Source organism: Poromitra crassiceps (assembly GCF_964638095.1).
Source record: "Poromitra crassiceps genome assembly, chromosome: 19".
In the NCBI taxonomy this organism is placed as follows: domain Eukaryota; kingdom Metazoa; phylum Chordata; class Actinopteri; order Beryciformes; family Melamphaidae; genus Poromitra; species Poromitra crassiceps.
Window position 1 is genome coordinate 29,166,215 of NC_139646.1, and position 27,822 is coordinate 29,194,036.

A 27,822-nucleotide genomic window follows, 5' to 3' on the forward strand; every position below is an offset into this window, starting at 1 on the left:
CTGAAAGCGGTAACAGAGAAGAGAAGTGTTCCTTTAATACTGATGTTGTGTTCATCATGCCCTCAGGTGGAGGAAGAGGAAGATGCATTTGACGACTTCCCAGCTGACCTGGCTGACTTGGTGACAGTGGATGAAGTGGGAGACGTGGCCGACCTCCCTGGTCTCATGGAAACCTCCGAGCGGGGGGTGGAGGAGACTGCCCAACAGGAAGCACCTCCGGTAGAGGACACTGCCCAACAGGAAGCTCCTCCGGTAGAGGACACTGCCCAACAGGAAGCACCTCCGGTAGAGGACACTGCCCAACAGGAAGCTCCTCCGGTAGAGGACACTGCCCAACAGGAAGCACCTCCGGTAGAGGACACTGCCCAACAGGAAGCACCTCCGGTAGAGGACACTGCCCAACAGGAAGCTCCTCCGGTAGAGGACACTGCCCAACAGGAAGCTCCTCCGGTAGAGGACACTGCCCAACAGGAAGCACCTCCGGTAGAGGACACTGCCCAACAGGAAGCACCTCCGGTAGAAGACACTGCCCAACAGGAAGCTCCTCAGGTAATTTCTTATTGGAAGAAGGTGCTTGCTAGCACAGTGTGATATGCCACAACTCTTGCTCTGCTGTGAATGAGTGGGAGGCAATGTGTGAGACCCACAATCTGTTCTAACAAGGGATAGAACTATTTCATGACCATGAATAGAAACTAGTCCTAAAACTGGGCCTGTGAGCCATGACGTTTCCACATTGGGATGCCATCATTGTTGCCTCCTTTTCTGACCCCTAGGTGGCGCCCACAGCTATTACCACAGCAGCAACTGTGTTTGAGAGCACAGCTGCCCCAGCACAGTGTGAAGCACATGGCCCAGAGCCTACTGCTGCCTCCGAGAGCTCTCCATCCTCCGGTCTGACACGCCTCCCGGCGCTCGCCCCTGCTGCACCACCCTTACAGGCTCCAGAAGCCACCGCTCCCTCTAGCCAGCCGGTTACACCAGCAACTCAGCCAGAACCAGAGACTACACCTGAGACGGGTACAATTTACTTTTTTACATTTTTTATAAAAAAAAAATATATATATATATATATATATAACATATAATATAATATAATATAATATATAATAATAATATAATTTATTTAATTATTTAAATATTATTTAATTATTAATTATTTAATTAATTATAATTAATATAATAATAATTATATATATATATATATATATATATATATATATATATATATATATATATATATACATACACACCCACTTCGTGGAGTACTCTCAATAAGCCAAGGCTTGACAGGTCGTTTTCCAGATTTGGTGGTGTTGCAGCCTGAATCCAAGATGGATTAGATTGATATTGTCTGTCACCAAAAGCACAGAATATCCCAGAATGAAAGTGAAAACATGTTTTGGAAACTCACTCTCTCTGTCTCTCTGTCTCTCTCTCTAGCAAAGCATGAGAGGTCTGAGGATGAGAAAAGCAACAAGAAAGAGTGTGTGAAGAAGAAACCGAAGACTGAGGACTACTCCCTCCCTCCTTTTAACCCAAAGACTGAGGACTACTCCCTCCCTCCTTTTAACCCCAACAACCCAGTCGGTGAGACACAATTATTGATTTTCCGGCATTGTGCTATAAATGTTATTATTACATTTTATTTGTGAAAATACACTTAGTCAATTTTCACCATTAATTTTCACCATTTAGTCCTTTTTTTTTTCTTTTTTTTTTACATGTATCATAACATTTGAGTTAATTAATGGCTGTCAACAATGTCCTGCCTCACCCTCTTTGTTTGTGCCTCGTGTGTTTCTACAGGTCTGCAGTTCCTGCAACCAAAGGCAGGATTCTTCTGTAAGGTGTGCAACCGCTTCTTCACTGGAACACAGGAGGCCCAGATCGCACACTGCAAAACCCCTAAACATCATGAGAACCTGCAGGTAGGAACGCCATCCCAATTTTCACCCATCAGAACTTAACTAACCTAAAGCTCTCTTGTGTCTGACCCTCATCTCCAAGTTTAGGGGCCTCCAGCAAAATGAGGAATAGTTTAATCTCACTATGATTTAGCCGAATATAACTTGCCCCAATTAACCGATTTAAGAACCAGGTGTCCTCTAAAAAGCATTCTAAAACCTAAGGTGCGTTAACCTAAACCTGAAGGTTTTTTGAAAAACTTGACACAATTGTCAACATTCACTAAAACCTTTATTACTCAGCCTCTGTAGCAGAGAGAAACATGAGATGAAAAGTATTTCACAGCTTAAATCTTTGGCTTTCGCTAACATAAATGAAGAAAAGAATCGTAGTGGCTAGGAAAAAAAAGTTCAACATTAGGGCAAAGGTAATCATTCCCAGTTGGCCAGGAGTGCCCCCCTCCCCCCCGCCCCCCTTTGTCTGTGTCAGCAGGTTATCTCAAAAAGTTATAAACAGATTTGCACGAAACCTGGCAGAAAAGCAGCTCATGTGAACTTTTGTAACGGAGCCAGTGCGTACATGATGCACTGTGCCCTGATGCCCTGTCTGCCTCTGTTCCAGCCCGTTGTGTGGCTGCATCTCGCTCAATACTGCATCAATCTCAAAAATGTCCGCTCTCATTAGTAAAAAAAAATAATAATAATAAAGGTCCCGGTTGAAAAATACTGAAATTCTCCTTTCAAGGGAGAATGCTGCAAATGCAGCATCTGGTCTTATGAGATAAGAGAATGTTTGACTATAATATTGTTTGCTGATGTCAAAGTGTCAGAGAAGCCCAAAAAAACACTGCACATTTCCTCTTTGCTCTTTTCCAGAAACATTTGCAGAGCCAGAAGACGATGGCAAACCCGACTATCAAAGCTGACTCCAGCTGAACTGGCTATGAAGCCCTGGCTGACTGAATTTAAGTCATTCCTCTCCTTTCTACAGTGCCGGGGCTTAAAGCTTTCCGGCACATGGACATTTTAGATTCACAAACTGTTTTCGACAACAACGGCAACAAAATCATCCTGGGTTTTGATTTGGATCAGTCCTTGAATTAGTAATCAGTGTGCATGGAGTCCTAAACCATGCCCGCGGATTAGAAGACCATGCCAATGGATTTAATATCTATATTGACAACGTCAAACACGGACACCGCAGCAGCCCACAGAGTTACATGATTTATAGGGAGTAAATAACTTTCATATTGTCACCAACACACATCGGATCATAAATTGGACCGACTGATCACATAGTGTGGTCTAGACTGATCTGATCACATACAGTGTGGTCTAGACTGATCACATACAGTGTGGTCTAGACTGATCACATAGTGTGGTCTAGACTGATCACATAGTGTGGTCTAGACTGATCACATAACAGTGTGGTCTAGACTGATCACATAACAGTGTGGTCTAGACTGATCTGATCACATAGTGTGGTCTAGACTGATCACACAGTGTGGTCTAGGTCAGGGGATCCCAAACCTTTTAAAAATGACAAACCATCACGACCCAATTCACAATAGCGAATTTGTGAATAAATGAACATTCCTGACCATTTTTATTGCCAGTTCAGCATCACCTTATATGATCTTGAACATGGCTAAACTAGCCATAAGAGATACACGTTTGGTAAATCATAACTTTCTTCTATGCACGTTATTAAAATATATACACGTCAAATACTAAATCAATATGAGATCGAAGAAATGCATTTAGGCAGACTTTACAAGCCGTCTGTTTTTTTTCAATCTCTCAGTGAAACAATATAATACTCCTTTTAAATACAATTCTGCTCATTTATTTGGCAACCCAAATAAAATCTTCCGCAATCCACCTGTGGAAAACACTGGTCCAGGTGCCTAATGGTTATAACAGCTCACTATACATTGGGGCTCAAATCAAATTTGAATAAAAAATAAAAATCTTGGCTTCCCACAAATATGAAAACAAGATAATTGAGATAAAACAACAAAAAAAGCATATTTATTTTACTTAGCCGATTTATTTATCTTTTTTCAAGTTATCAGATTGGGATTTTTGCCATAATAGTATACATGTCAAGCAGTGTGTAATGGCTCTGGCTCACTGTATATAGCCCTAAATGTCTCTTTGATGTTATCAACAAATCTGTGCGCATGGTTTACTAATCTGAGTAAATTGTACGAAAACTGTACCCACTGATTTCCACACCACCTTTTTTCTTTGATTTTGTTGTTGTACCAGATGATGCCTGGGGGGCTCCACAGATATCCTTATTGCCCTAGGTTTAGATTGTGTTCAATATCCATTCATTCAGCACAGATATGTGTAAACTGCTTTTGTTGCTCCTGTTATTGGACTCGTTTGATAAAGAGGAATAAGTGTAGTGGGCTGGACCCCCCTCCCCCCCCACCCCCAAAAAAAGAAAGGAAATCACGAAGATTTCAGGTTCCGAATATTTTGTTGCTTTAAGCCCTCCTGTCTTTTTTTTTTGTCTCCTGTTTTTCTTTTTATGTGCTATTCTTAAAAAATTGTGTACGGCCGAAAATGGTTGCCTGTGGAAACTGCACACAATGATGGTGGTTTTATTAAATTGTCTGCTTTTGTCACTCATTCAGAATTTTTCATTTTGCCAGGCTCTAGTAATAATTGATAAAAACGCCTATTGCAGTGGGTTAGTATTTGGGGAATGGTGGGCAGGTCAATTGGAATTTTCTCCCATTTCTAAAAGCAGTTAAGGGCATAACTTGTGGTGCTAACTAGGCTTTTTGACCTATATGGTTTGTGAAAGTCCTTGAATTTGAGGGAATTGGGCCTGGAAAGACCTTGAATTTGATGTTTAAGGTGGTGTGGGAAGTGGGAACCCTGGAATTCAGTCAAGGGGCGAATGAGAATGGAGAGAGAGGAAGTGAATGCATACCTGGCTCCACCTGTCTTATCAAGATTCAATAGTTTGCCATATCAATGAAACATAGCCTAGGTAAACCCAGCCACCACGTGACCTGCTCTCTCAGTTCCCAGTCACATAGTGACTGAGAACAGGTCTGAGAGCAGGTCACGTGGGGGATGGGTTTACCCAGGCTAAATGAAACATTGATTGGAATTTGTCTTGGTGTGTGCTTCGAGTAGGCAAAATGATTACAATGACATACACATACAATCATCAGTATATACAGTAAATGGTAGCTGGGGCTCTGTGTCTGTCCCACTGATGATGACATCAGTGATGTCATAAGTTCTCTCTCACACTGGTTACTCTCACACAAGGCTATAGATCAGTGATGATGTCACTGATGATTACATCAATGATGTCATACATAGGCATTGTGACATCAATGATGTCATCAGTGACACGAGTGACGGGGAGAGAGACTGAGGGGGAGGGAGACATTGCACGTGGGCCAGTATCATAGGCGCCGGGGACATTTTGTCCCCCTAAAAATTTGGTCCCCCTGAAAAAAAGAATAATTAAATACTATTTCCCCCCCCCCCTCAAAAATCGCCCCCTCAGTTACAATGGGCATGATGCTTAGAGCCCACTTTACACTGTTTACACAGCCTGACACTTGTTAAAGCCATGATCGTTGTGGGATTCTTACACCTGAGAGACAGACAGACCCGGCCTCTGTACTGCACTCAAGGATGGCTTGAATGTGTTGTCATTGGCTGCTGCTATAATGGTATAAATGGTAAATGGCCTGCATTTATATAGCGCTTTTATCCAAAGCGCTTTACAATCAGTAGATAGTCTACATTCACCCATTCATACACCGATGGCGGCAGGCTGCCACGCAGGGTGCCTACACACCATCGGGAGCAAGGAGGGTTAAGTGTCTTGCCCAAGGACACAACGACAGCAGCTGGGAGGGAGCGGGGATCGAACCGCCAACCCTTGCATCATTGGCCGACCCGCTCTACCTCCTGAGCTAAAGCCACCCCCGGTATAGTATACGGCACTGTGTTTCAAAGTGATAATAAGTTCAGTGTTTCTGCCTGTGTTGCTGTCTGTTGCAGTGTAATTGTAAAACGACCTAAAGGGAGAGCAGGTCACCAAGTGAGTGAGAAAATACTGAATAATGACATCACTACAGTATAATCCTAATGTTAATTTAAAATGAGATATTCCTCTAAATATGGTTAAAAATCATCCAAACGTAAAAAAAAAAAATTGTGTGCGTGTGTGTGTCCCCCAGACGTTCTGTTTTACTCATAACTTTTATTGAGGTAATTCGGATACAGCAGCTCAGCCCTGGCTATCTTTTTGGGGTCATCCCTATGTTCCCCGTTTTTGTGGGACCGGGGAACATAGAACCCCGCTATGTTCCCTGGGAGAGGTTAGGTTTTGGGTTAGGGTCTGGGGGAGGTTAGGTTTAGGCGTGGGGGGTGGGAGAGGTTAGGTTTTGGGTTAGGGTCTGGGGGAGGTTAGGTTTAGGGTTAGTGAAAAACAGGGAATATAGAATCCGGGGAACATAGACATGATCCCATCTTTTTCACTACTATTCCTCCTTCTCTCCTCACACCACTCTCCAACTCTCCTGCTATCTCCGCAGCGCCGCCTAGCGGCCGACTCCAGAACATCACCCAAACATATTGTGTGTGTGTGTGCGCCGCCTAGCGGCTGACTCCAGAACATCACCCGAACAGATGACAGTATTGGCGTAGGGCAAGCGAGGCCACGCAACGGCTGAGCTGAACAGGCACTGCAGGGCGGGCGAGCCTAGGAATCGAGCGTTGTGTGCCGCGTTGTCTGCAGAGACTGCCTCTGTAGAGCATTGAGATAGGTCGATGCTGTAGAGAGAGCCTCTGCAACTGCCAACTGAACGCTCAGCGCTCGTCTTTTATACACCGTTCCAAACAGAGCCAGCCAATCGCGTTGTCCTGTGCCTCATGACCGGATGGACCATATATGGACTTCCTCCCCCTGACTGGCTCGGCTATCATGGCTGCAACCCCGTGCAATCCATAAAGGTACATGGACGTTACTCTGCAGAAACTACCGTAAATTCCGGACTATAAGCCGCGGCTTTTCCCCCGTTTTTTGGCCTTTTTTGGCCCCTGCGGCTTATAGTCCGGTGCGGCTTATCTATGGATTTTTTCAAAAAAAAAAAAAAAAAAATCTCTCTTTTTTAGCACTCTTTCTAACTATAAATCCACTTCTGTTTTAATTTCCTCTCTTGCCCTCTTTTCACCACACCGCGGACACTGTGTGCACTGTAAAAAAAAACACAGGTGGTGTTGTGTTATGTTGTTTTGTTGAAATGTTAATAAATGGGAGCTTCCTCAAACAGCCATCTCTTTCCCGACAATCCCCTCTGTGCATGAACCCTTACATATGGTAATTAAACATTAAAACACAAAAAAAAAAATACCATTAAAACACCCGCGGCTTATATATGTAACAAACAGGCAATTTTGCAGGTGCGGCTTATACTCCGGTGCGGCTTATAGTGCGGAATTTACGGTACAGTTAAAAAAAACACTAACATTAGCCGTTTAGCTAACTTTAACGTTAGCTAACGGCTAACATTCGCTAGCTAGCCAACCAACCAGCGGCTAACATTAGCTAGCTAGCTTACCGGCCAGGGCTGCCTAGCTGGGCTCGCTGTAAACATTGAATTGATGGCGGCGATATACTCTAACATGTACAATCACTAAGATCAAATTTGTTTTTACTGTTTTGATTTGATTATCCTTTTTGAATATGGCGCTATTTTACACAAGATGCCTCCAGGAGCTACCAAGATGAGCATAACCGATGTCCATCATTATGACTAAAACCCCCTCTACCAAAATGGATGAGTTGAATTTTATTTGTGCGTTGCAAAACAAAAGTTTCTCATTCTTAATAAAAAAGCTGTATTAGGTAGCCTAATAGTTTTTTTTGTTTAACTGATGGGTAGCCTACAACTTCACATTGGCATGTAGGCCTGCTATGCTTCCTCATACATCTGCGACTATGTCGGATATGTATTTCTCCCAAACAAGCATAATGAAACGTTACTTGTGTTATGTCACTAGCTGATGCTAATATGTCACTCTGGAAATGTCTGATGCTTGTAATGGTGCAACACAACATTGCACTTTTTTAAATGAAATGCTTCAGTACAGAGCCTCCCCCCCAGACGCCACGGCAGACTCCCACCGCTCCATGACAACAGCGGTTTCCAGTCCCCCTCCAGTGAGGAGGAGCTTCCAGTCCCCCTCCAGTGAGGAGGAGCTTCCAGTCCCCCTCCAGTGAGGAGGAGAAAGAGGAGGGGCTTCCAGTGAGGAGGAGGTAGGAGATGGTGGAGGAAGAAGAGGAGGAGGTACCCTCAGTTGAGTTCTCTTAGCCCCTTATCACACACTCAAAGGGCTTTACATAGCATCATCCACAGTCATCTACTAACTACACCATATCTCTACACACAATATATTACACATAGGCCCTACTACACATTTGACCATACTACACAAACAGCTACATGACCATACTACACAAACAGCTACATGACCATACTACACAAACAGCTGCATGACCATACTACACACACAGCTACATGACCATACTACACAAACAGCTACATGACCATACTACACACACAGCTACATGACCATACTACACAAACAGCTGCATGACCATACTACACACACAGCTACATGACCATACTACACAAACAGCTACATGACCATACTACACACACAGCTACATGACCATACTACACAAACAGCTGCATGACCATACTACACAAACAGCTACATGACCATACTACACAAACAGCTACATGACCATACTACACAAACAGCTACATGACCATACTACACACACAGCTACATGACCATACTACACAAACAGCTACATGACCATACTACACACACAGCTACATGACCATACTACACAAACAGCTACATGACCATACTACACAAACAGCTGCATGGCCATACTACACAAACAGCTGCATGACCATACTACACAAACAGCTGCATGACCATACTACACACACAGCTACATGACCATACTACACAAACAGCTACATGACCATACTACACAAACAGCTGCATGACCATACTACACAAACAGCTGCATGACCATACTACACACACAGCTACATGACCATACTACACAAACAGCTGCATGACCATACTACACACACAGCTACATGACCATACTACACAAACAGCTACATGACCATACTACACAAACAGCTGCATGACCATACTACACACACAGCTACATGACCATACTACACAAACAGCTACATGACCATACTACACACACAGCTACATGACCATACTACACAAACAGCTGCATGACCATACTACACACACAGCTACATGACCATACTACACAAACAGCTACATGACCATACTACACACACAGCTACATGACCATACTACACACACAGCTACATGACCATACTACACAAACAGCTACATGACCATACTACACACACAGCTACATGACCATACTACACAAACAGCTGCATGACCATACTACACAAACAGCTGCATGACCATACTACACACACAGCTACATGACCATACTACACAAACAGCTACATGACCATACTACACAAACAGCTACATGACCATACTACACAAACAGCTACATGACCATACTACACAAACAGCTACATGACCATACTACACACACAGCTACATGACCATACTACACAAACAGCTACATGACCATACTACACAAACAGCTACATGACCATACTACACACACAGCTACATGACCATACTACACACACAGCTACATGACCATACTACACACACAGCTACATGACCATACTACACACACAGCTACATGACCATACTACACAAACAGCTACATGACCATACTACACAAACAGCTGCATGACCATACTACACAAACAGCTGCATGACCATACTACACAAACAGCTGCATGACCATACTACACACACAGCTACATGACCATACTACACACACAGCTACATGACCATACTACACAAACAGCTGCATGACCATACTACACAAACAGCTACATGACCATACTACACACACAGCTACATGACCATACTACACAAACAGCTACATGACCATACTACACACACAGCTACATGACCATACTACACACACAGCTACATGACCATACTACACACACAGCTACATGACCATACTACACAAACAGCTACATGACCATACTACACAAACAGCTACATGACCATACTACACAAACAGCTACATGACCATACTACACACACAGCTACATGACCATACTACACAAACAGCTACATGACCATACTACACACACAGCTACATGACCATACTACACAAACAGCTACATGACCATACTACACAAACAGCTACATGACCATACTACACACACAGCTACATGACCATACTACACAAACAGCTGCATGACCATACTACACACACAGCTGCATGACCATACTACACAAACAGCTGCATGACCATACTACACACACAGCTACATGACCATACTACACACACAGCTACATGACCATACTACACAAACAGCTACATGACCATACTACACAAACAGCTACATGACCATACTACACAAACAGCTACATGACCATACTACACAAACAGCTACATGACCATACTACACAAACAGCTGATCTTTGGACTGGGGGAGGAAACTGGAGCATTCAGAGGAAACACCCTCAACACCCCTCGATACATTTTGATGACTGCAAAGGAGAGATATGTTAATTCAGTATACACATTAGATATGTTAATTCAGTATACACATTAGATATGTTAATTCAGTATACACATTAGATATGTTAATTCAGTATACACATTAGATGCACTGTGTTATCCCGCCGGTCACAATTGTGACCGACCATAAAACACCTTTTCACCTACCTTTCCATGAAAATAAATCGCAAATAATAATAATGATTGATTACTTCAAAAGGTTACACATGATTTGGATATTTTCATGTCTGGGGAAAAATCTGCATTCCAGTAAATGGGTTAAGGTGTGGGAACCCTGGAATGCAGTCAAAGGGGCGAGAAGGGAGAGAGAGAGAGAGAGAGAGAGGGGGGGGGGGGGGGGCGGGGGGATGCTTTAAAAAGGCTTACCTGAACGGTTCCACCTGTCCAGCAGGTTGGATTGGATCCGCCCTGCAGGTGGAGTCAACAGCAGCTTGACAGGGAGGGAGGGAGAGAAGATGGGAATGCAGTATTTTGAAAATAGAGACATTAACAGGAAGACAAAACCGAAAATAGAGACATTAACAGGAAGACAAAACCGAAAATAGAGACATTAACAGGAAGACAAAACACATTAGACATTGGAAGACAAAACAGTGCAAAGAAAGAAAGATTGTTCTCTAGGTAGAAAGAGTGATAGAAGACAATCAGAACATCTTGGAAATACCACTAACAACGGAATAATAACTCCTCAGAAATCTCTGCAGTCCACAGAACAGGTATGACCATTTAAACTCGAGGCTGGGCATTATGTGTTCAGAGTTCATGGAATTTCAAAATCTCATTTTCCAGGCCTGGAAAAGTCATGGAATTAGACAAATCCTTTAAAGTTTTGAAATGTTGTGTGTCATGAAATTAATTGTTACAGTAATCTTCCATGGATAACCTTCCACGTAAAGTAACATAACAGCTAATTTATTTTCTGTAGCTGTTGACGTAACATAGCTCTAATATGAGTCTTGTATTTTATATTAATATTTTTATGGAAAATGTGTCTTATTTCAATAGCTTCCATGTAATGTGATGTGACGCAGTGACTTTAAAGTAATCCAATATAAAGAGGCGTGTCCTATTTGTCCAGTGTAGTGATCATTTCTGGTATTGATTCAGAATCACTGCCTCACATTACATGAACATTTATATTATGGATCCTTGAAAAGACTGGAAAATGTTTGAAATTGGGAACCCTCATTTCAACAATGGTTCCCATTCTTTTTCCTTAAGGCCCTATTCTATCACCCTAACCCTATTCTATCACCGAGTAAACGGATTAACCCTGATCAAGTGACATATTTAATGGGTATTATTTCAAATTGTATTCAATGCATAACAGTTACAGCACAGGGTGGCACGGTGGCTCAGTGGTTAGCACTGTCGCCTCACAGCAAGAAGGTCATGGGTTTGAATCTCCACCCCGTCCTTTCTGTGTGGAGTTTTATGTTCTCCCTGTTTGCGTGGGTTTTCCTCTGGGTGCTCCGGTTTCCTCCCAGTCTAAAGACATGCTTTGGTTGTGTAGTATCGTAATGTAGATTAGTAAAAATGTCTGTGATGTATGTAACTTATGTTGTGTATAGATATAGGGCCCCCGACCCCACTCAGTGTGGCCCCTGGGTCCATTTGCAAAAACAAAAAAAATGACAAGGTGGACGTTTTTGGTTAGACCACCCAAATCTGTGTTTTTATCTTACTGTACATCCCAGAACATGGCGCTAATGGCGTTAGCATTGTCCATCCACATACTGTTTAACGTTAGCATTTTTTGCTAACACTATTGTAACAAACTATATCCAGGATGCACATTGCACATGCAACATTACTAATGTGATTAATATCACCTATTTGGGCGATGTACCCCATCAAATTGCTGTAGTGGGCTGTTTTAAAACTAGAGCAAAGTTTCTGGTGTCATCTGAATGGAAGAATTACTCAATTTGAATATGAAAAATATAACTATTGCTATAATAAACTTGGATTACCAGTCCTTTTCAGCAAATTAGTAGCTATATTTGGGAGTGATGGTGTTACAGTAGGCTACTGGTGGAAGTGCATGGTCACAATCTGGCCCTCTGGTAGCGAGGACATTTCTTTGTGACCCTCCATCATCAAAGTTGCCCATCCCTGATATAGGGTGTACTATAACTATACAATATACAGTATTATACTATATCTTTATGATATAGGGTGTACTATAACTATACAATATACAGTATTATACTATATCTTTAGGGTGTAGTATAACTATACAATACAGTATTATACTATATCTTTAGTCAATGTCAAGGAGACACTTTAGCTGCTACGTTTGTGTGAATACAGAGAGAAGAGGAAGTGAGGACTTGCAGGTTCTGAGTTGTTGCCACATATAGAGTCCTATTCATAGTCAACAGAAAACAAGTCTAAATGTTCCAACCAAGCTGGTATTTCCTGATGTTGTGAAACACCTAATTGCTGTCAGTGTGTGTTTTCATATACAAATACACCCACATAGGCTACACAGAACTACACAGTAGCAACTTCACCTGCACTGTAACAAGGACACAATGTGTCTGATACCACTTTCACACTAACAGGCTTACAATGTGTCTGATACCACTTTCACACTAACAGTGTTACAATGTGTCTGATACCACTTTCACACTAACAGGGTTACAATGTGTCTGATACCACTTTCACACTAACAGGGTCACAATGTGTCTGATACCACTTTCACACTAACAGGGTTACAATGTGTCTGATACCACTTTCACACTAACAGGGTCACAATGTGTCTGATACCACTTTCACACTAACAGTGTTACAATGTGTCTGATACCACTTTCACACTAACAGGGTTACAATGTGTCTGATACCACTTTCACACTAACAGGGTTACAATGTGTCTGATACCACTTTCACACTAACAGGGTTACAATGTGTCTGATACCACTTTCACACTAACAGGGTGTCTGATACCACTTTCACACTAACAGGGTTACAATGTGTCTGATACCACTTTCACACTAACAGGGTCACAATGTGTCTGATACCACTTTCACACTAACAGGGTTACAATGTGTCTGATACCACTTTCACACTAACAGGGTTACAATGTGTCTGATACCACTTTCACACTAACAGGGTTACAATGTGTCTGATACCACTTTCACACTAACAGGGTCACAATGTGTCTGATACCACTTTCACACTAACAGGGTGTCTGATACCACTTTCACACTAACAGGGTTACAATGTGTCTGATACCACTTTCACACTAACAGGGTCACAATGTGTCTGATACCACTTTCACACTAACAGGGTTACAATGTGTCTGATACCACTTTCACACTAACAGGGTTACAATGTGTCTGATACCACTTTCACACTAACAGGGTGTCTGATACCACTTTCACACCAACGACCAGGGTCACATGACCCATGTTCAACCCTTCTAGAACCACAGGAATGAGTCCTGAAGTAGCACTTTAAAAGCAATGACATTTTTGTTTGGGGATTTCAGTTAAATGCATGAAATAAGGTCTGTGGTTAACAAAAGTTTATCAAACGTTTGTGTTCAGCAGGATCATCTTCACAAACGTGGACCACTTTTATGACTTTTGAAGCATGAATGTGTTTTTTTATATGCAATTTTCAGAAAGCATCATAAAAAGTCATAAAAGTGGTCCTCGTTTGGGAAGATGATCTTGCTGAACACAAACGTTGCTGTTTAATAAACTTTTGTTAATCACAGACCTTATTTCATGCATTTAACCGAAATCCACATCCGAAAATCCCATTGCCTTTCCCTCTTATGACGCAGACTTCCGTGGTATTAAAACCTACAAAAATGTCATCCCTGCAATAGTCTATTTTGTCAATTCACACCAAATCAGTCAACACTTCCAATCCCTGGTCGTGACAATTCACAATCCACATGTGCCTGGAGGGCATAAAGAAGCACTATCACAAGCTCTCAAAATGCCTGTTTTGTGATCAAATGGATCAAACTTCCAAGTGGTTTCATGTGGACTGTGCCTAACACTGATCCCTGAGGTAGATCACATGTGGACTGTGCCTAATACTGATCCCTGAGGTAGATCACATGTGGACTGTGCCTAATACTGATCCCTGAGGTAGATCACATGTGGACTGTGCCTAACACTGATCCCTGAGGTAGATCACGTGCATATATAAACACGTGTGTGTGTGTGGTTACTATGGGGATGATGTGTATATGTGTACATGGTAACAGGTATAATATGGTATACGTGGTAACAAATAATAGTAATATAGAATATAGTAATAAAACTAATAGTATCTATGAATTGTAATATGAGTTTATATGAATAGATGGCATGAAGGAATTCAAGATGTGCTTGAAGACGTATTAATAGTTCTTTATCATACAACTAGACAGCACGGTGGCTCAGTGGTTAGCACTGTTGCCTCACAGCAAGAACGTCCTGGGTTCGAACCACGGTCCCTCTCAGGTCCTTTCTGTGTAGAGTTTGCATGTTCTCCCCGTGTTCGTGTGGGTGTTCTCCGGGTGCTCCGGTTTCCTCCCACCATTAAAGACATGTATGTTAGGGTTAATACTCCTGTCAGTGCCCCTGACCAAGGCAATGGCAAAAAGAACTGTAGTTGGTCCCCGGGCGCTGCACTGCGGCTGCCCTCTGCTCCTAGTTCTAGGAAGGTTCCTAGTAGAGTAGAGGATGGGTCAAATGCAGAGGATGAATAAAGGATAACTTAAACTAACTTAAATAGAGTTACAATACTTAACTATGTTATTTTTGTCAAAATCAACCGACATTCTTGGTAGAGTTGCTAACTACACTGCTGGCTGGATACACAGTCACTACTGTGCATTACTTACACAGTCACTACTGTGCATTACTTACACAGTCACTACTGTGCATTACTAGATACACAGTCACTACTGTGCATTACTTACACAGTCACTACTGTGCATTACTAGCGGTTAGGGGAAAATGTGCCATGATGACCAAATCATTGAAAATACCTGAAAAGAAGTGCAGTCTTCTATGTGATCAAGACCTCAGACATTCTGTATTATACTGATTTCTCTCTCACAGTCACACTCTCTCTCTCTGTCTCTTGTGAAGCTCATTTCTAACCTTGCACGGCCATGGCTCTGTCCACGGCGTTCCTGTCTGAGGACCAGTTCACCTGCTCTATCTGCCTGGATGTGTTCACCAACCCAGTCTCCACGCCCTGCGGCCACAGCTTCTGCCAGGCATGCATCTCCTCTTACTGGGACAGAGGAGGAGGAGCTGCCAAGTGCTACCTCTGCCCCCTCTGCAAGGAGTCCTTCCGCAAACGACCAGAGCTCCATGTCAACCGGACCCTGAGGGAGATCACCGAGCAGTTCAAACAGATGGCCGACACCCAATTTGGAACGGGAGGAGGAGGGGAGGAACCCAGCTCTCATCCACTCAACCATCATCACGCGGCCTTGGCTCCCGGGCCCAGGCCAGGTTCAGCGGGGATGCCTGGAAACCTCTTTGTTGAGATGAAGAATCGCTTTCAGCAGCTGCCGGCCAGTGGAACGCCTCCTGCCACCTCCCCTCATCCCAACGCCCACCCTCACCCTCACCACGAGGCTCACACCCACGAGCATCACGACGCACCTATGCCCTATTCACCCTCTCGCAGGTAAAGAGCTACACTCCTAAATTAGATCAGACTAGTTATGCTAATTTCCATTTCTATATCTTAGGCTGGCACTCGACTAGCCCCGCTATGACTCTTTCGGGTATGACGTCATCGTCTACCCTACAAGAGTCCCGTCTCCGTACATAGACTTGCCTGTGACTTTGGCTCCCAAGCTGTGTGACGGACGTATTTACAAGTGTCACAGAGTCATTTGAATGCCACCTACTTGAGAAGAAGGGTTCATAGCTTCTCGACTTCGGGGTTAGAAAGCTCGACGCTGCTCATAAATGCCTCTTTTCATCCGAAGTCTCTGCTGGTGATATTATTTTTTCCCGGTTAGAGCTCCCAGCCGTCACAGCGCTCAACAGCGCCACTCTGGACGAAAGGAAGCTCGGTAAAAAATAATATCACCACCAGCACAGACTTCGAATACTTTGAATACACGCACATAAAATGGCATAGCTGTGGCCTAAGACAATTTCTCCTCACGCACACACTTGGGCCCCCTTTAATGTCATGCCAGGTACACCCTGAGCGGGCCAGCTGACTCCTCCCCCAGCCTGCCTCCGTGCCCCGCCCACCGCAGAGGCTTGGAGTTCTTCTGTCGCACCGACCAAACCTGCATCTGTTGCGTGTGTGTGGAGACAGAGCACCGAGGACACAACGTGAGCCCTGCCAAGAGAGAGTGGAACATCAAGAAGGTGTGTGTGTGTGTGTGTGTGTGTGTGTGTGTGTGTGTGTGTGTGTGTGTGTGTGTGTGTGTGTGTGTGTGTGTGTGTGTGTGTGTGTGTGTGTGTGTGTGTGTGTGTGTGTGGTAGTTGGGTGTCTTGTTGTTATGTGTGCACTAATGATGTCTTCATTTGCAGGCCCAGTTAGGTATTACAGAGGTGGAGCTGAACCATCTCATCTCTGAGAGAGAGAGGAAGGTGGAGGAGATACAGAGCTCTCTGCAGGACATTCAGGTGAGCTCTCTGCAGAACATTCAGGTGAGCTCTCTGCAGAACATACAGGTGAGCTCTCTGCAGAACATAAGGTGAGCTCTCTGCAGAACATTCAGGTGAGCTCTCTGCAGAACATACAGGTGAGCTCTCTGCAGAACATAAGGTGAGCTCTCTGCAGAACATACAGGTGAGCTCTCTGCAGAACATACAGGTGAGCTCTCTGCAGAACATTCAGGTGAGCTCTCTGCAGAACATAAGGTGAGCTCTCTGCAGAACATACAGGTGAGCTCTCTGCAGAACATCCAGGTGAGCTCTCTGCAGAACATACAGGTGAGCTCCCTGCAGAACATACAGGTGAGCTCCCTGCAGAACATACAGGTGAGCTCTCTGCAGAACATTCAGGTGAGCTCTCTGCAGAACATAAGGTGAGCTCTCTGCAGAACATACAGGTGAGCTCTCTGCAGAACATCCAGGTGAGCTCCCTGCAGAACATACAGGTGAGCTCTCTGCAGAACATACAGGTGAGCTCTCTGCAGAACATACAGGTGAGCTCTCTGCAGAACATACAGGTGAGCTCTCTGCAGAACATAAGGTGAGCTCTCTGCAGAACATACAGGTGAGCTCTCTGCAGAACATCCAGGTGAGCTCTCTGCAGAACATACAGGTGAGCTCTCTGCAGAACATACAGGTGAGCTCTCTGCAGAACATACAGGTGAGCTCTCTGCAGAACATACAGGTGAGCTCTCTGCAGAACATACAGGTGAGCTCTCTGCAGAACATAAGGTGAGCTCTCTGCAGAACATAAGGTGAGCTCTCTGCAGAACATAAGGTGAGCTCTCTGCAGAACATACAGATGAGCTCTCTGCAGAACATCCAGGTGAGCTCTCTGCAGAACATACAGGTGAGCTCTCTGCAGAACATACAGGTGAGCTCTCTGCAGAACATACAGGTGAGCTCTCTGCAGAACATAAGGTGAGCTCTCTGCAGAACATACAGGTGAGCTCTCTGCAGAACATACAGGTGAGCTCTCTGCAGAACATACAGGTGAGCTCTCTGCAGAACATACAGGTGAGCTCCCTGCAGAACATACAGGTGAGCTCTGCAGAACATCCAGGTGAGCTCCCTGCAGAACATACAGGTGAGCTCTCTGCAGAACATACAGGTGAGCTCCCTGCAGAACATACAGGTGAGCTCTCTGCAGAACATTCAGGTGAGCTCTCTGCAGAACATATACAGAACTGCAGAACTGTCTGGTTTCCTACTCCATTTGGAGTGAAGCAAGGAGACGTGCTCTCCCCTACTTTATTCGCTTTTTTTTATTAATGATTTAGCTAAAAAAATCAAGCAGGCCAACTTAGGTATACCAATTGACAATATGAACTTTAGTATTTTGTTGTATGCAGATGATATTGTTTTGATTGCTGAGAAAGAGGTTAATTTACAAAGAATGTTGAATATTATGAGCACATGGTGCAGTAAATAGAGAATTGCCATCAACAGTGAAAAAACTCAGACTATACATTTTAGGAAAAAATGTGTACAGCAGAGTGATTATGTATTTCAGTTTGGTTCAATGCCTTTAATATACACTTCCTCGTATAAATATCTTGGTTTTGTTTTCAATGAAAACATGAGCTTTTCAGAAGGAAGAAAAGTACTGGCAGAGTCTGCAGGAAGAGCGTTAGGCTCTGTGATGAGTCAAATTAAACCATGTCCTGACCTTGGCTTCTCAACATTTTCTAAACTTTATGATTCAATGGTTGGCTCCATTTGATTTGATGTTGCAGGAGTGTGGGGTTTGGAGGATGCGTCTGACAGGAGTGTGGGGTTTTATTTGATGTTGCAGGAGTGTGGGGGTTTTGAGGATGTGTCTGACTGTAATACTATCCAGAGTCCAGCCATGAGATGCTTTCTTGGAGTGCATAAATACACTGTGAAGGTGGCTGTTGAAGGGGATATGGGATGGGAGTCATGTCTTGTTAAGCAGAGAGGTGAAATGGCTTGTTTGTGGAACCGCCTTGTCCAGTTGCCAGAGGATAGGGCGACCAAAAATATCTTTAATTGGGACAGAGCACACAGTTATCCTTGGTCAATATTTTCATTTTGTGATTTACATATGATTTTTATGAATAATCTACAGTGTAATGTAAGTACAGTCAAACAACTGTTTCAGATTCAAAAGGAACAATGGATGGAGGAGATTTGGAAGAAACCAAAGCTCAGAAATGATGTCCAAATTAAAGAAGATTATTTTACTGAACCATATATAATGTCAACTCTAAAAAGAGGACAGAGGTCCCTATGTGCTCAGTTAAGAACCGGTACCCTACCACTGGCAATTGAGGTAGGTAGATATACATGTGTTCCTGAAGAGTTGCGTTTGTGTGTTTTTTGTGATCTTGGTGTTGTGGAGGATGAATTTCATTTTGTGTTTCATTGTCCCATATACAATGATTTGAGGAATCCTTTATTTGAGAAAATCCAGTTGAAGAATCCTGATTTGTTTTGGTTGTCAGAAGGTCATATGTTGAGTTGGCTTTTTGATAAGGACATTTTTGTTTTAGCCAGATTTATAGAAAATGCCTGGCGACTAAGACAGGGAGCATTGTACCCAGTATAATTGTTTCTGGAAAGTGACTGTCTCAGTGAAATGCCCTTTCTTTTCTTTTCTTGATTCTGTACAAAGGTATATTATGATTTGTTGTGAGGCCATCTTGGCGATTGTAAATATGATATAGTGTCTTGTAAGCCCATATGGGTTGGGCACCCAGGTGCATGACACTTAAATAAAAATATCAATCAATCAATCAATCATATACAGGTGAGGTTACTGCAGAACATACAGATGATGTCTTGGTCTAGAAGTTCTCAGGCTGAGATACGTTTTTAGGCAAGTGGAGGAGAAATTCATCTCGTCCTCACAAGGGAAACGTCAACATTGGTCAATTTTCAAGGTGGTTAAAATGACCGATGTTTATTAATGTGACGTCTTGCGGTCATGTGTGTAAGTCATTGAGATATAATGGTGTAAGTACATGCGTGCTGTGCATACGCATCCGAGTTGGGAGCCGTAACCTGGAAGTAGTGGGGACCTCTGGTGGTCTTTAACGTTATTGAAATGGCTCCTTGGTTTGGTTGGTGATGTCAACCTAAGATCAGCCTAGGAAAATTCAAAGGAATTCAATTTAAAAAGCGGGTCTAACCTAGTAAAGGGCAGTCTCTATGCAACACTCCTACATGTCCATATACAGGTTTTCAACTGAGAAAAGTGATTTTAGGGTTTAGTTACAACTCTTTAACAAACAATAGGGCTCCAGCACCATGTGGTATTTGGACCCCTAATAATAACAACGCTACTTTCATCATTCAAAATACCAGCCTTCCTTCCACTTCCCTCTCATCCCATTCTGCGCTCTTCTTTGATCCAGGCTGCTGCAGAAAGAGAGACACAGGGACTTGTGTGTGTGTTTACCAAGCTAGTCTCCAGTGTGGAGCGCTGCCAAGCTGAAGTGTTGGAGGTAAGATACAACCACAATACCAAACTCGGGAAATGTACACACAGCCTACTGTACCCCCTAGGCCTGAACTGACTCCTACTGTACCCCCTAGGCCTGAACTGACTCCTACTGTACCCCCATAGGCCCTTAACTGACTCATATGTGCACTGCACATTTACTGAGATTGAGTGTTCAGTCAGTTTAGGCCTAGGTGGTACAGTATGTTCAGTCAGTTTAGGCCTAGCGGTACAGTACGTTCAGTCAGTTTAGGCCTAGGTGGTACAGTACGTTCAGTCAGTTTAGGCCTAGGTGGTACAGTATGTTCAGTCAGTTTAGGCCTAGAGGTACAGTACGTTCAGTCAGTTTAGGCCTAGGTGGTACAGTACGTTCAGTCAGTTTAGGCCTAGGTGGTACAGTATGTTCAGTCAGTTTAGGCCTAGGTGGTACAGTATGTTCAGTCAGTTTAGGCCTAGAGGTACAGTATGTTCAGTCAGTTTAGGCCTAGGTGGTACAGTATGTTCAGTCAGTTTAGGCCTAGAGGTACAGTACGTTCAGTCAGTTTAGGCCTAGAGGTACAGTATGTTCAGTCAGTTTAGGCCTAGGTGGTACAGTATGTTCAGTCAGTTTAGGCCTAGAGGTACAGTACGTTCAGTCAGTTTAGGCCTAGAGGTACAGTATGTTCAGTCAGTTTAGGCCTAGAGGTACAGTATGTTCAGTCAGTTTAGGCCTAGGTGGTACAGTATGTTCAGTCAGTTTAGGCCTAGCGGTACAGTATGTTCAGTCAGTTTAGGCCTAGGTGGTACAGTACGTTCAGTCAGTTTAGGCCTAGGTGGTACAGTATGTTCAGTCAGTTTAGGCCTAGAGGTACAGTATGTTCAGTCAGTTTAGGCCTAGGTGGTACAGTACGTTCAGTCAGTTTAGGCCTAGGTGGTACAGTATGTTCAGTCAGTTTAGGCCTAGGTGGTACAGTATGTTCAGTCAGTTTAGGCCTAGGGGGTACAGTAAGTTCAGTCAGTTTAGGCCTAGGTGGTACAGTATAGCCTCTTTCAGACATGCCCTGGAATTCAGGAGTTATCTAGAGGCGAGCCGGGTGGCGGTGTATCTATGAACACATTTTGGTGAGCTGTGCGCGGAGGAGGTAGCTCTTTTCTATCCTCCAAAAATGTAATCCCATTTAGTTTAACTGAGTTGCAATCAGTCAATAATTAACGCTGAAACTTTGTAAAGCTACATTGACTTAAATTTAAGATATTTTAACTAGATGGAACATTATTTTTCAATGATGCATATTATTCTTGTTACTACCAGGTGAGAGAGATGGCCCGTCGAGCGGCGGAGCACAGAGCCCAGAGCCTGGTGAGAGAGCTGGAGCAGGAGATAGCTGAGCTGAAGAAGAGGAGCACAGCGCTGAGCCGGCTTGCTCAGTCTGAAGACTATATACTCTTCCTCAAGGTATGGATGGAGGAATGGGAAGTAGGTGTTTCATTTATTAAGATCGATGAATCTACATGTTGTGTAATAAAAACAAACCACTAACAACTTCTTATAAATAAAAAGCAAACCACTAACAACTTCTTCTAACGAAAAGAGGTCAGTCTCTCACTTTGGGTACCGGTAATCATTCAAAGCAGTGGGTTGTCGTCACTGGTCAGATGACGATCTTCTGCATGTTTTTTTTTTGGGGGGGGGGGGGGGGGGGTGTCCATATCAATGTTGTATGGAGGAACCCCCAGGGGCGCACGAGGAGAACATGCAAACTCCACACAGAAAGGCCCTTTTGATGAGATAGCCCACCTGGGCACTGAGGACATGGGGGGGGACACACACCCTCGGCACCCACAGCGTAGTACCAGAGCCTGTTATCCACCAGGATCCACCAGAAGATGGCTGATGTGGTGTCTATGTCCTTGCCCCTCCTCAAAAATGTTATATCTGTCTCCTCTTGTCCTGTTCTCTCTCTGCAGACCTTCCCTGCCCTCTCCAGCACTCCACAAACCAGGGATTGGTCCAATGCCCATGTGGTGTCTGAGCTGCCCTCAGGGGTGGTTCTAAGGACTGTCACTCAAATGATGGACCGCTTTCAGGAAGACTTACGGAAACTGCCAGAGATCTGTAAGTCTGCACTCAGACTATGAAGTGAAACATCAGAAAAGAACAAAACGACTATAAAACCCAAACACCAAGATATGATTACAATAATAGACTGATCTGCTCCATTGACAGTGACTGACGTTGTGTATTCAAAAAATGCTTCTGTAAGCTATTACATCACAACGGGCCAACCAGTGTGAACCAGAAAATGATCATATTGTCTTCAGTTATGTCACTGTCTTATATATATTCTATTTATTTATATATATATATATATATATATGTGTGTGTGTGTGTGTATATATTATTATATATATTTGTTACTGTGTCTTGCCGCTCTTTTCCAAGCTTGACTAAAAACATATTCACGAATCAAAATGGACGTGTCCAGGGTCATAGCAACAGTACGACTGTGATAACGGTATACTTTTTACCATCTAATTACAGGCCAGCAGTCCCCATCGGAGCAATCTGTATCCAGGTCCAACCCAAGTAAGAAATCTCTACTGTGATCTACTGTTTCATATCAAATTTGGTTGATATTAAATTCCTGTCAATAAAATGTGATCAAAGAAAATCTCTCTCTTCTCTGCAGAGGTGAGGAGAGTTCAGGAATATGCAGGTAAATAATTGTACATTCAAGTATGTACTCAGTTCTGATAGACCTATTTTCATTCATTTGGCCATCTGTCAGTCTAACCACCAACTGCCTCTCATGTCTCACTGAGAGTGATCTGTCAGTCTAACCACCAACCGCCTCTCATGTCTCACTGAGAGTGATCTGTCAGTCTAACCATCAACCGCCTCTCATGTCTCACTGAGAGTGGACATCACATATTAGACCAAAACAACATTCAAACCATACATCAATCTAACCACCAACTCTCTCTCACGACCAAAGTAACACACAACATGCATGATTTTCTTCAAAACGTTGTATAGTCACTACATAGATCTATTGGAGCCTCTTGTTCCTGACCTCCCCAAATCAGTCAGAAGAATCATAGATCGTATCCAGATAAATTAGAAAAGATGATCAGAAATAGACAAAAGGTGCGAGGTTGAGTTTGGCGCATCTCCTAAAAAAAGTAAAATATCGTCAGCATAAAGAGAAATGAAATGGTCAGTAACCGGCGTATGAGGAGATTAACGAATAGTCTGGGCCAGAGACTCCAGGGAAAGGGCGAATAATAAGGGAGAAAGGACGCAGCCTTGTCTGGAGGATCTGGAGATGGGGAATTAAGCAGAGCATACATTACCGGTTATGTTTTTTTTACGTTTTTTTATCAGACACTCTCCCTACAACGGGGGATCCAATCGTTTTCAGCGTATAGCAATGAGCTAGCATTGTTGACGTTGTTTCACAGCGGCGCAGGCATTTGAGATCGTCAGATTCGACACACACCGCGGCAGAGGTATTTGAGATGGACAGATTTGACACGGAGGGAGCGGAAAGGAAATCCATAGCTGGTCAGTCAAAGGGGGTCGGAAGCCAATGGCAGAGCTTAGACCAGCAGCCAGTTTCCATGCAGCCAGACTCCTCTACCAGAAGGGAGGGAAGTCTGGAAAGAGAAGTCTGCAAGTGAGACTATCGTCTATTTGACTCTAAATGGGAACATAATTGACTAAATGAACTTCATGCTGTATTGAAAAAACTTGAAACGAGTGATTGAGGCCATCAACTCATTAGGAAAGTGTTTACTGAGGTCATAAGTCAAGTGAGGTGGATCATGTTCCCATTGACTTCTATACAATCAGACTTGGCCAGAATAGAGTGATCAGTCAACTAATTCACTTGCAATATGAATGCACAGGCACACTCCACCCTTCATCCATTCACAAAACTAACCACCAACCATCTCTCTCTGTCTCTCAGCTGACATCACGCTGGACCCCAACACAGCTCACCCACGTCTCCAGATCTCGGTGGATGGTAAGCAGGTTTGCTGTGGCGACCGGTATCAGCCGGTACCGGACAACCAGGAGCGCTTTGACCGTGTGGTCTGTGTCCTCGGACGCGAGGGATTCAACTCAGGACGCCATTACTGGGAGGTAGGAATCTGCAAGAAACTGTTTTGGTGGTAAATTATCGTACAAATACGATAATTATCGTACGTCTGACACCACTGATTCTGCATGCTGTAGCCTATTGACTGTATTATTATTATTACAGTAAGTACAGTAGCCCGTGTGATGTCACAGGTGTTATCGGCCAGATTACTCTTTTCTTTTGGGCTCGTGCATTATAATGCCACATATTTCTCCATATTTCTGCCCTCGGGGCATGTTTTAATTTGTTTTTTGGGGGTATTTCCATGAGAATCTTGAGTCCCAACTGTAAATCCATTTATTTTTTTACCTGCACCACACTCTTTAAGTCTTCGAGTTCTATATGATATCAGTATCTTCTCTCTAGCTTTAAAAATGAGCCTGCTACAGCCGCTGAAAGAAGATTTACTCAAATAAATTGACTTTGTTACTGTCCACTCCTGTGTGAGCCTCAACAGGCCAACCGTTAACAGAACCTTATAGATCTTTGTCAGCTGCTCATAGGACAATTAAATGAATAAATTAAATGTGCAAACACATTGTTTTGGTAGGTGTTGTCAGGGAGGATGAGAATGGAGGACCCTCCATCATATCAACAGTTGACGAGCTGACCTGATTTTCAATGTTGAACGCCTGAGGATCTGATTTAGAGCTTTCTAAACAATATTTTAAAATCAATTATTGTAGCCAGTGAAGACAACCACCAAGTCACCAACCTCCTTCCTGACCCCTCAATATCTTTGGTCTAAGCCTGTTTTGAGCAGGTCTGCACCCATTGACCTGAACTCCACCACGCCTGCCTCTTCTTCCAGGTGGAGGTTGGAGGAAAGACTGACTGGGACCTGGGTGTGGTGAGCCAATCCGTCAACCGCAAAGGCAAGATCAATGTAAGCCCCGCCCACGGCTACTGGTTCCTCAGCCTGCGGGATCGGACCGACTTGGCCTTCCGAACAGAACCCTCCACCAGCCTGGGCCTCACCCTCAGACCCGCCCGGGTTGGGATCTACGTGGACTGTGACAAGGGCGTGGTGTCCTTCTATAATGTAGAGGCCAGAGTGCTGATCTATACATGCATGGATAGCTTTCCTGACACCATCCTGCCATTCTTCAGCCCATGTACTAATAAGTCTGGGAGGAATGAAGCTCCACTAATCATTTGTCCTGTTGCAATGACAGAATGAAAATAGATACCTCCGCCAACCTTTCTACAGTTTCATGGTGTTACATGAATCAATTTAGCACCTTTTTACCTGGGTAAAAACTGGTCCCCTTTTGGCCAGTGGGTGTGCAAAGTTAATCAGTTTGTCCTTGGCCCATGTAAATGCAACTGCCTAAACTGACCTGAATTTTATACAGTCTGTTGTATTTTATTTGCATTTTTTATTTTTAACTGTAACTGGCATGCTGTCTTGGCCAGGTCTCCCTCGGAAAAGAGATTTCAATCTCAAGGGACTTCCTGGTTAAATAAATCTCCCTCCTCAACTCTGTGAGGAAAAGGTAGCCATTGCTGGTGTCACTATTTACATTTGAATGGACTTTACACTTCACTGTGTATGTTTTATTTACTGTCTATATTTTTACTATGTTTTATGTGTTTGTGTTTTACGTGCCCCATTGGGGACAAATAAAGTTCTTGAATATTGAAATCTCCTTTTGAGAACTAATGTAATATTTTTTCACTTCCAATCACTGAGCCTCCCCTGAAACTGCTTGGAGCCCCCCTGGGGAGGACCGTCTGCTCCCACTTTGAAAATCTCTGCCATACACAATGCTGGAGTGCTCAGTGTCAACAATATTACAGTATGCATGACGCAATATGCAGGCATTTTGCACATCCCTACCTGGAACCAAACTCTTTACAGCACAGCTCATTTCTAAATAATTCAACTTCAACTCCTCAAATACAGTAAATATCAAAACTCTCTTATCTACAGGGGTTAAAGTGGCTCCAACGGTCCTTTTGAGTTTCAAAAAATACAAAATACAAAAATAGGGGAGGTGTTCACTAATAAATAATTAAACAAACAAACAATTGAACTGTTTTATAAATGTATATCTTAGAGTTTCTTTAAGATAAATAGATAAATAAACAAACAAATAAATAAATAAATAAAACAAGTTACCAGTACACATTTTTGAGTAAATAAATAATGCAGAAAATATACAAACATCTTTGCACAAGTATTCCCAAAGCATGACTAACACATGACTGGCACAACTGCATCTCAGTCTTAACATTTCAAAAACAGCTTTTCACTAGCTCTCAGCAGGCAGCACAGCAGGTGAAGAGTAGCTCTCAGCAGGCAGCACAGCAGGTGAAGAGTAGCTCTCAGCAGGCAGCACAGCAGGTGAAGAGTAGCTCTCAGCAGGCAGCACAGCAGGTGAAGAGGGCAACTAAATGTATAAGCACAACATCTCTGCCTGCTGTTCTTATAACCACAATGTCTCTGCTAACTAAACCATATAACCGTATAACCATAACATATCTGCTTGCTGTCTGCTCTCCGCTTGACTTCTCTCTACTTCCTTCTGATCACAGCAGGGAGGACATGTGTTCTGATCACAGCAGGGAGGACATGTGTTCTGATCACAGCAGGGAGGACATGTGTTCTGATCACAGCAGGGAGGACATGTGTTCTGATCACAGCAGGGAGGACATGTGTTCTGATCACAGCAGGAGGACATGTGTTCTGATCACAGCAGGGAGGACATGTGTTCTGATCACAGCAGGGAGGACATGTGTTCTGATCACAGCAGGGAGGACATGTGTTCTGATCACAGCAGGGAGGACATGTGTTCTGATCACAGCAGGGAGGACATGTGTTCTGATTACAGCAGGGAGGACATGTGTTCTGATCACAGCAGGGAGGACATGTGTTCTGATCACAGCAGGGAGGACATGTGTTCTGATCACAGCAGAGAGGACATGTGTTCTGATTACAGCAGGGAGGACGTGTGTTCTGATCACAGCAGAG

The 27,822-nt window shown here is 43.5% G+C and overlaps 2 protein-coding genes across 3 annotated transcripts in view; both read left to right on the top strand.

The window, feature by feature from the left end:
- LOC310794027 (zinc finger protein 638-like) overlaps window positions 1-4,547 on the top strand; it is a 33,789-nt gene extending 29,242 nt beyond the window's left edge. Inside the window, exons 19-23 of the mRNA XM_083655893.1 lie at window positions 67-549; window positions 777-1,020; window positions 1,444-1,590; window positions 1,810-1,931; window positions 2,784-4,547. Of these exons, the coding sequence (XP_083512019.1) occupies window positions 67-549; window positions 777-1,020; window positions 1,444-1,590; window positions 1,810-1,931; window positions 2,784-2,843 (1,056 nt within the window). The 3' untranslated portion in view covers window positions 2,844-4,547. The remainder of the gene's footprint in view (window positions 1-66; window positions 550-776; window positions 1,021-1,443; window positions 1,591-1,809; window positions 1,932-2,783) is intronic.
- Window positions 4,548-11,159: 6,612 nt separating this feature from the next.
- On the top strand, window positions 11,160-26,497 carry LOC310794118 (E3 ubiquitin-protein ligase TRIM11-like). Of its 2 annotated transcripts, none has more exons than XM_083656016.1 (11): window positions 11,160-11,339; window positions 15,720-16,269; window positions 16,793-16,970; window positions 17,136-17,231; window positions 20,639-20,728; window positions 22,016-22,159; window positions 22,672-22,819; window positions 23,246-23,290; window positions 23,394-23,420; window positions 24,675-24,850; window positions 25,660-26,497. In XM_083656016.1, the coding sequence occupies exons 2-11, from the start codon at window positions 15,743-15,745 to the stop codon at window positions 26,026-26,028; spliced, it is 1,800 nt and encodes a 599-aa protein (XP_083512142.1). In that variant the 5' UTR covers window positions 11,160-11,339; window positions 15,720-15,742; the 3' UTR covers window positions 26,029-26,497. The 2 variants fall into 2 exon arrangements, with proteins under 2 accessions (XP_083512142.1, XP_083512143.1); XM_083656017.1 differs by having other exon boundaries at window positions 25,598-25,835.
- Window positions 26,498-27,822: the final 1,325 nt, after the last annotated feature.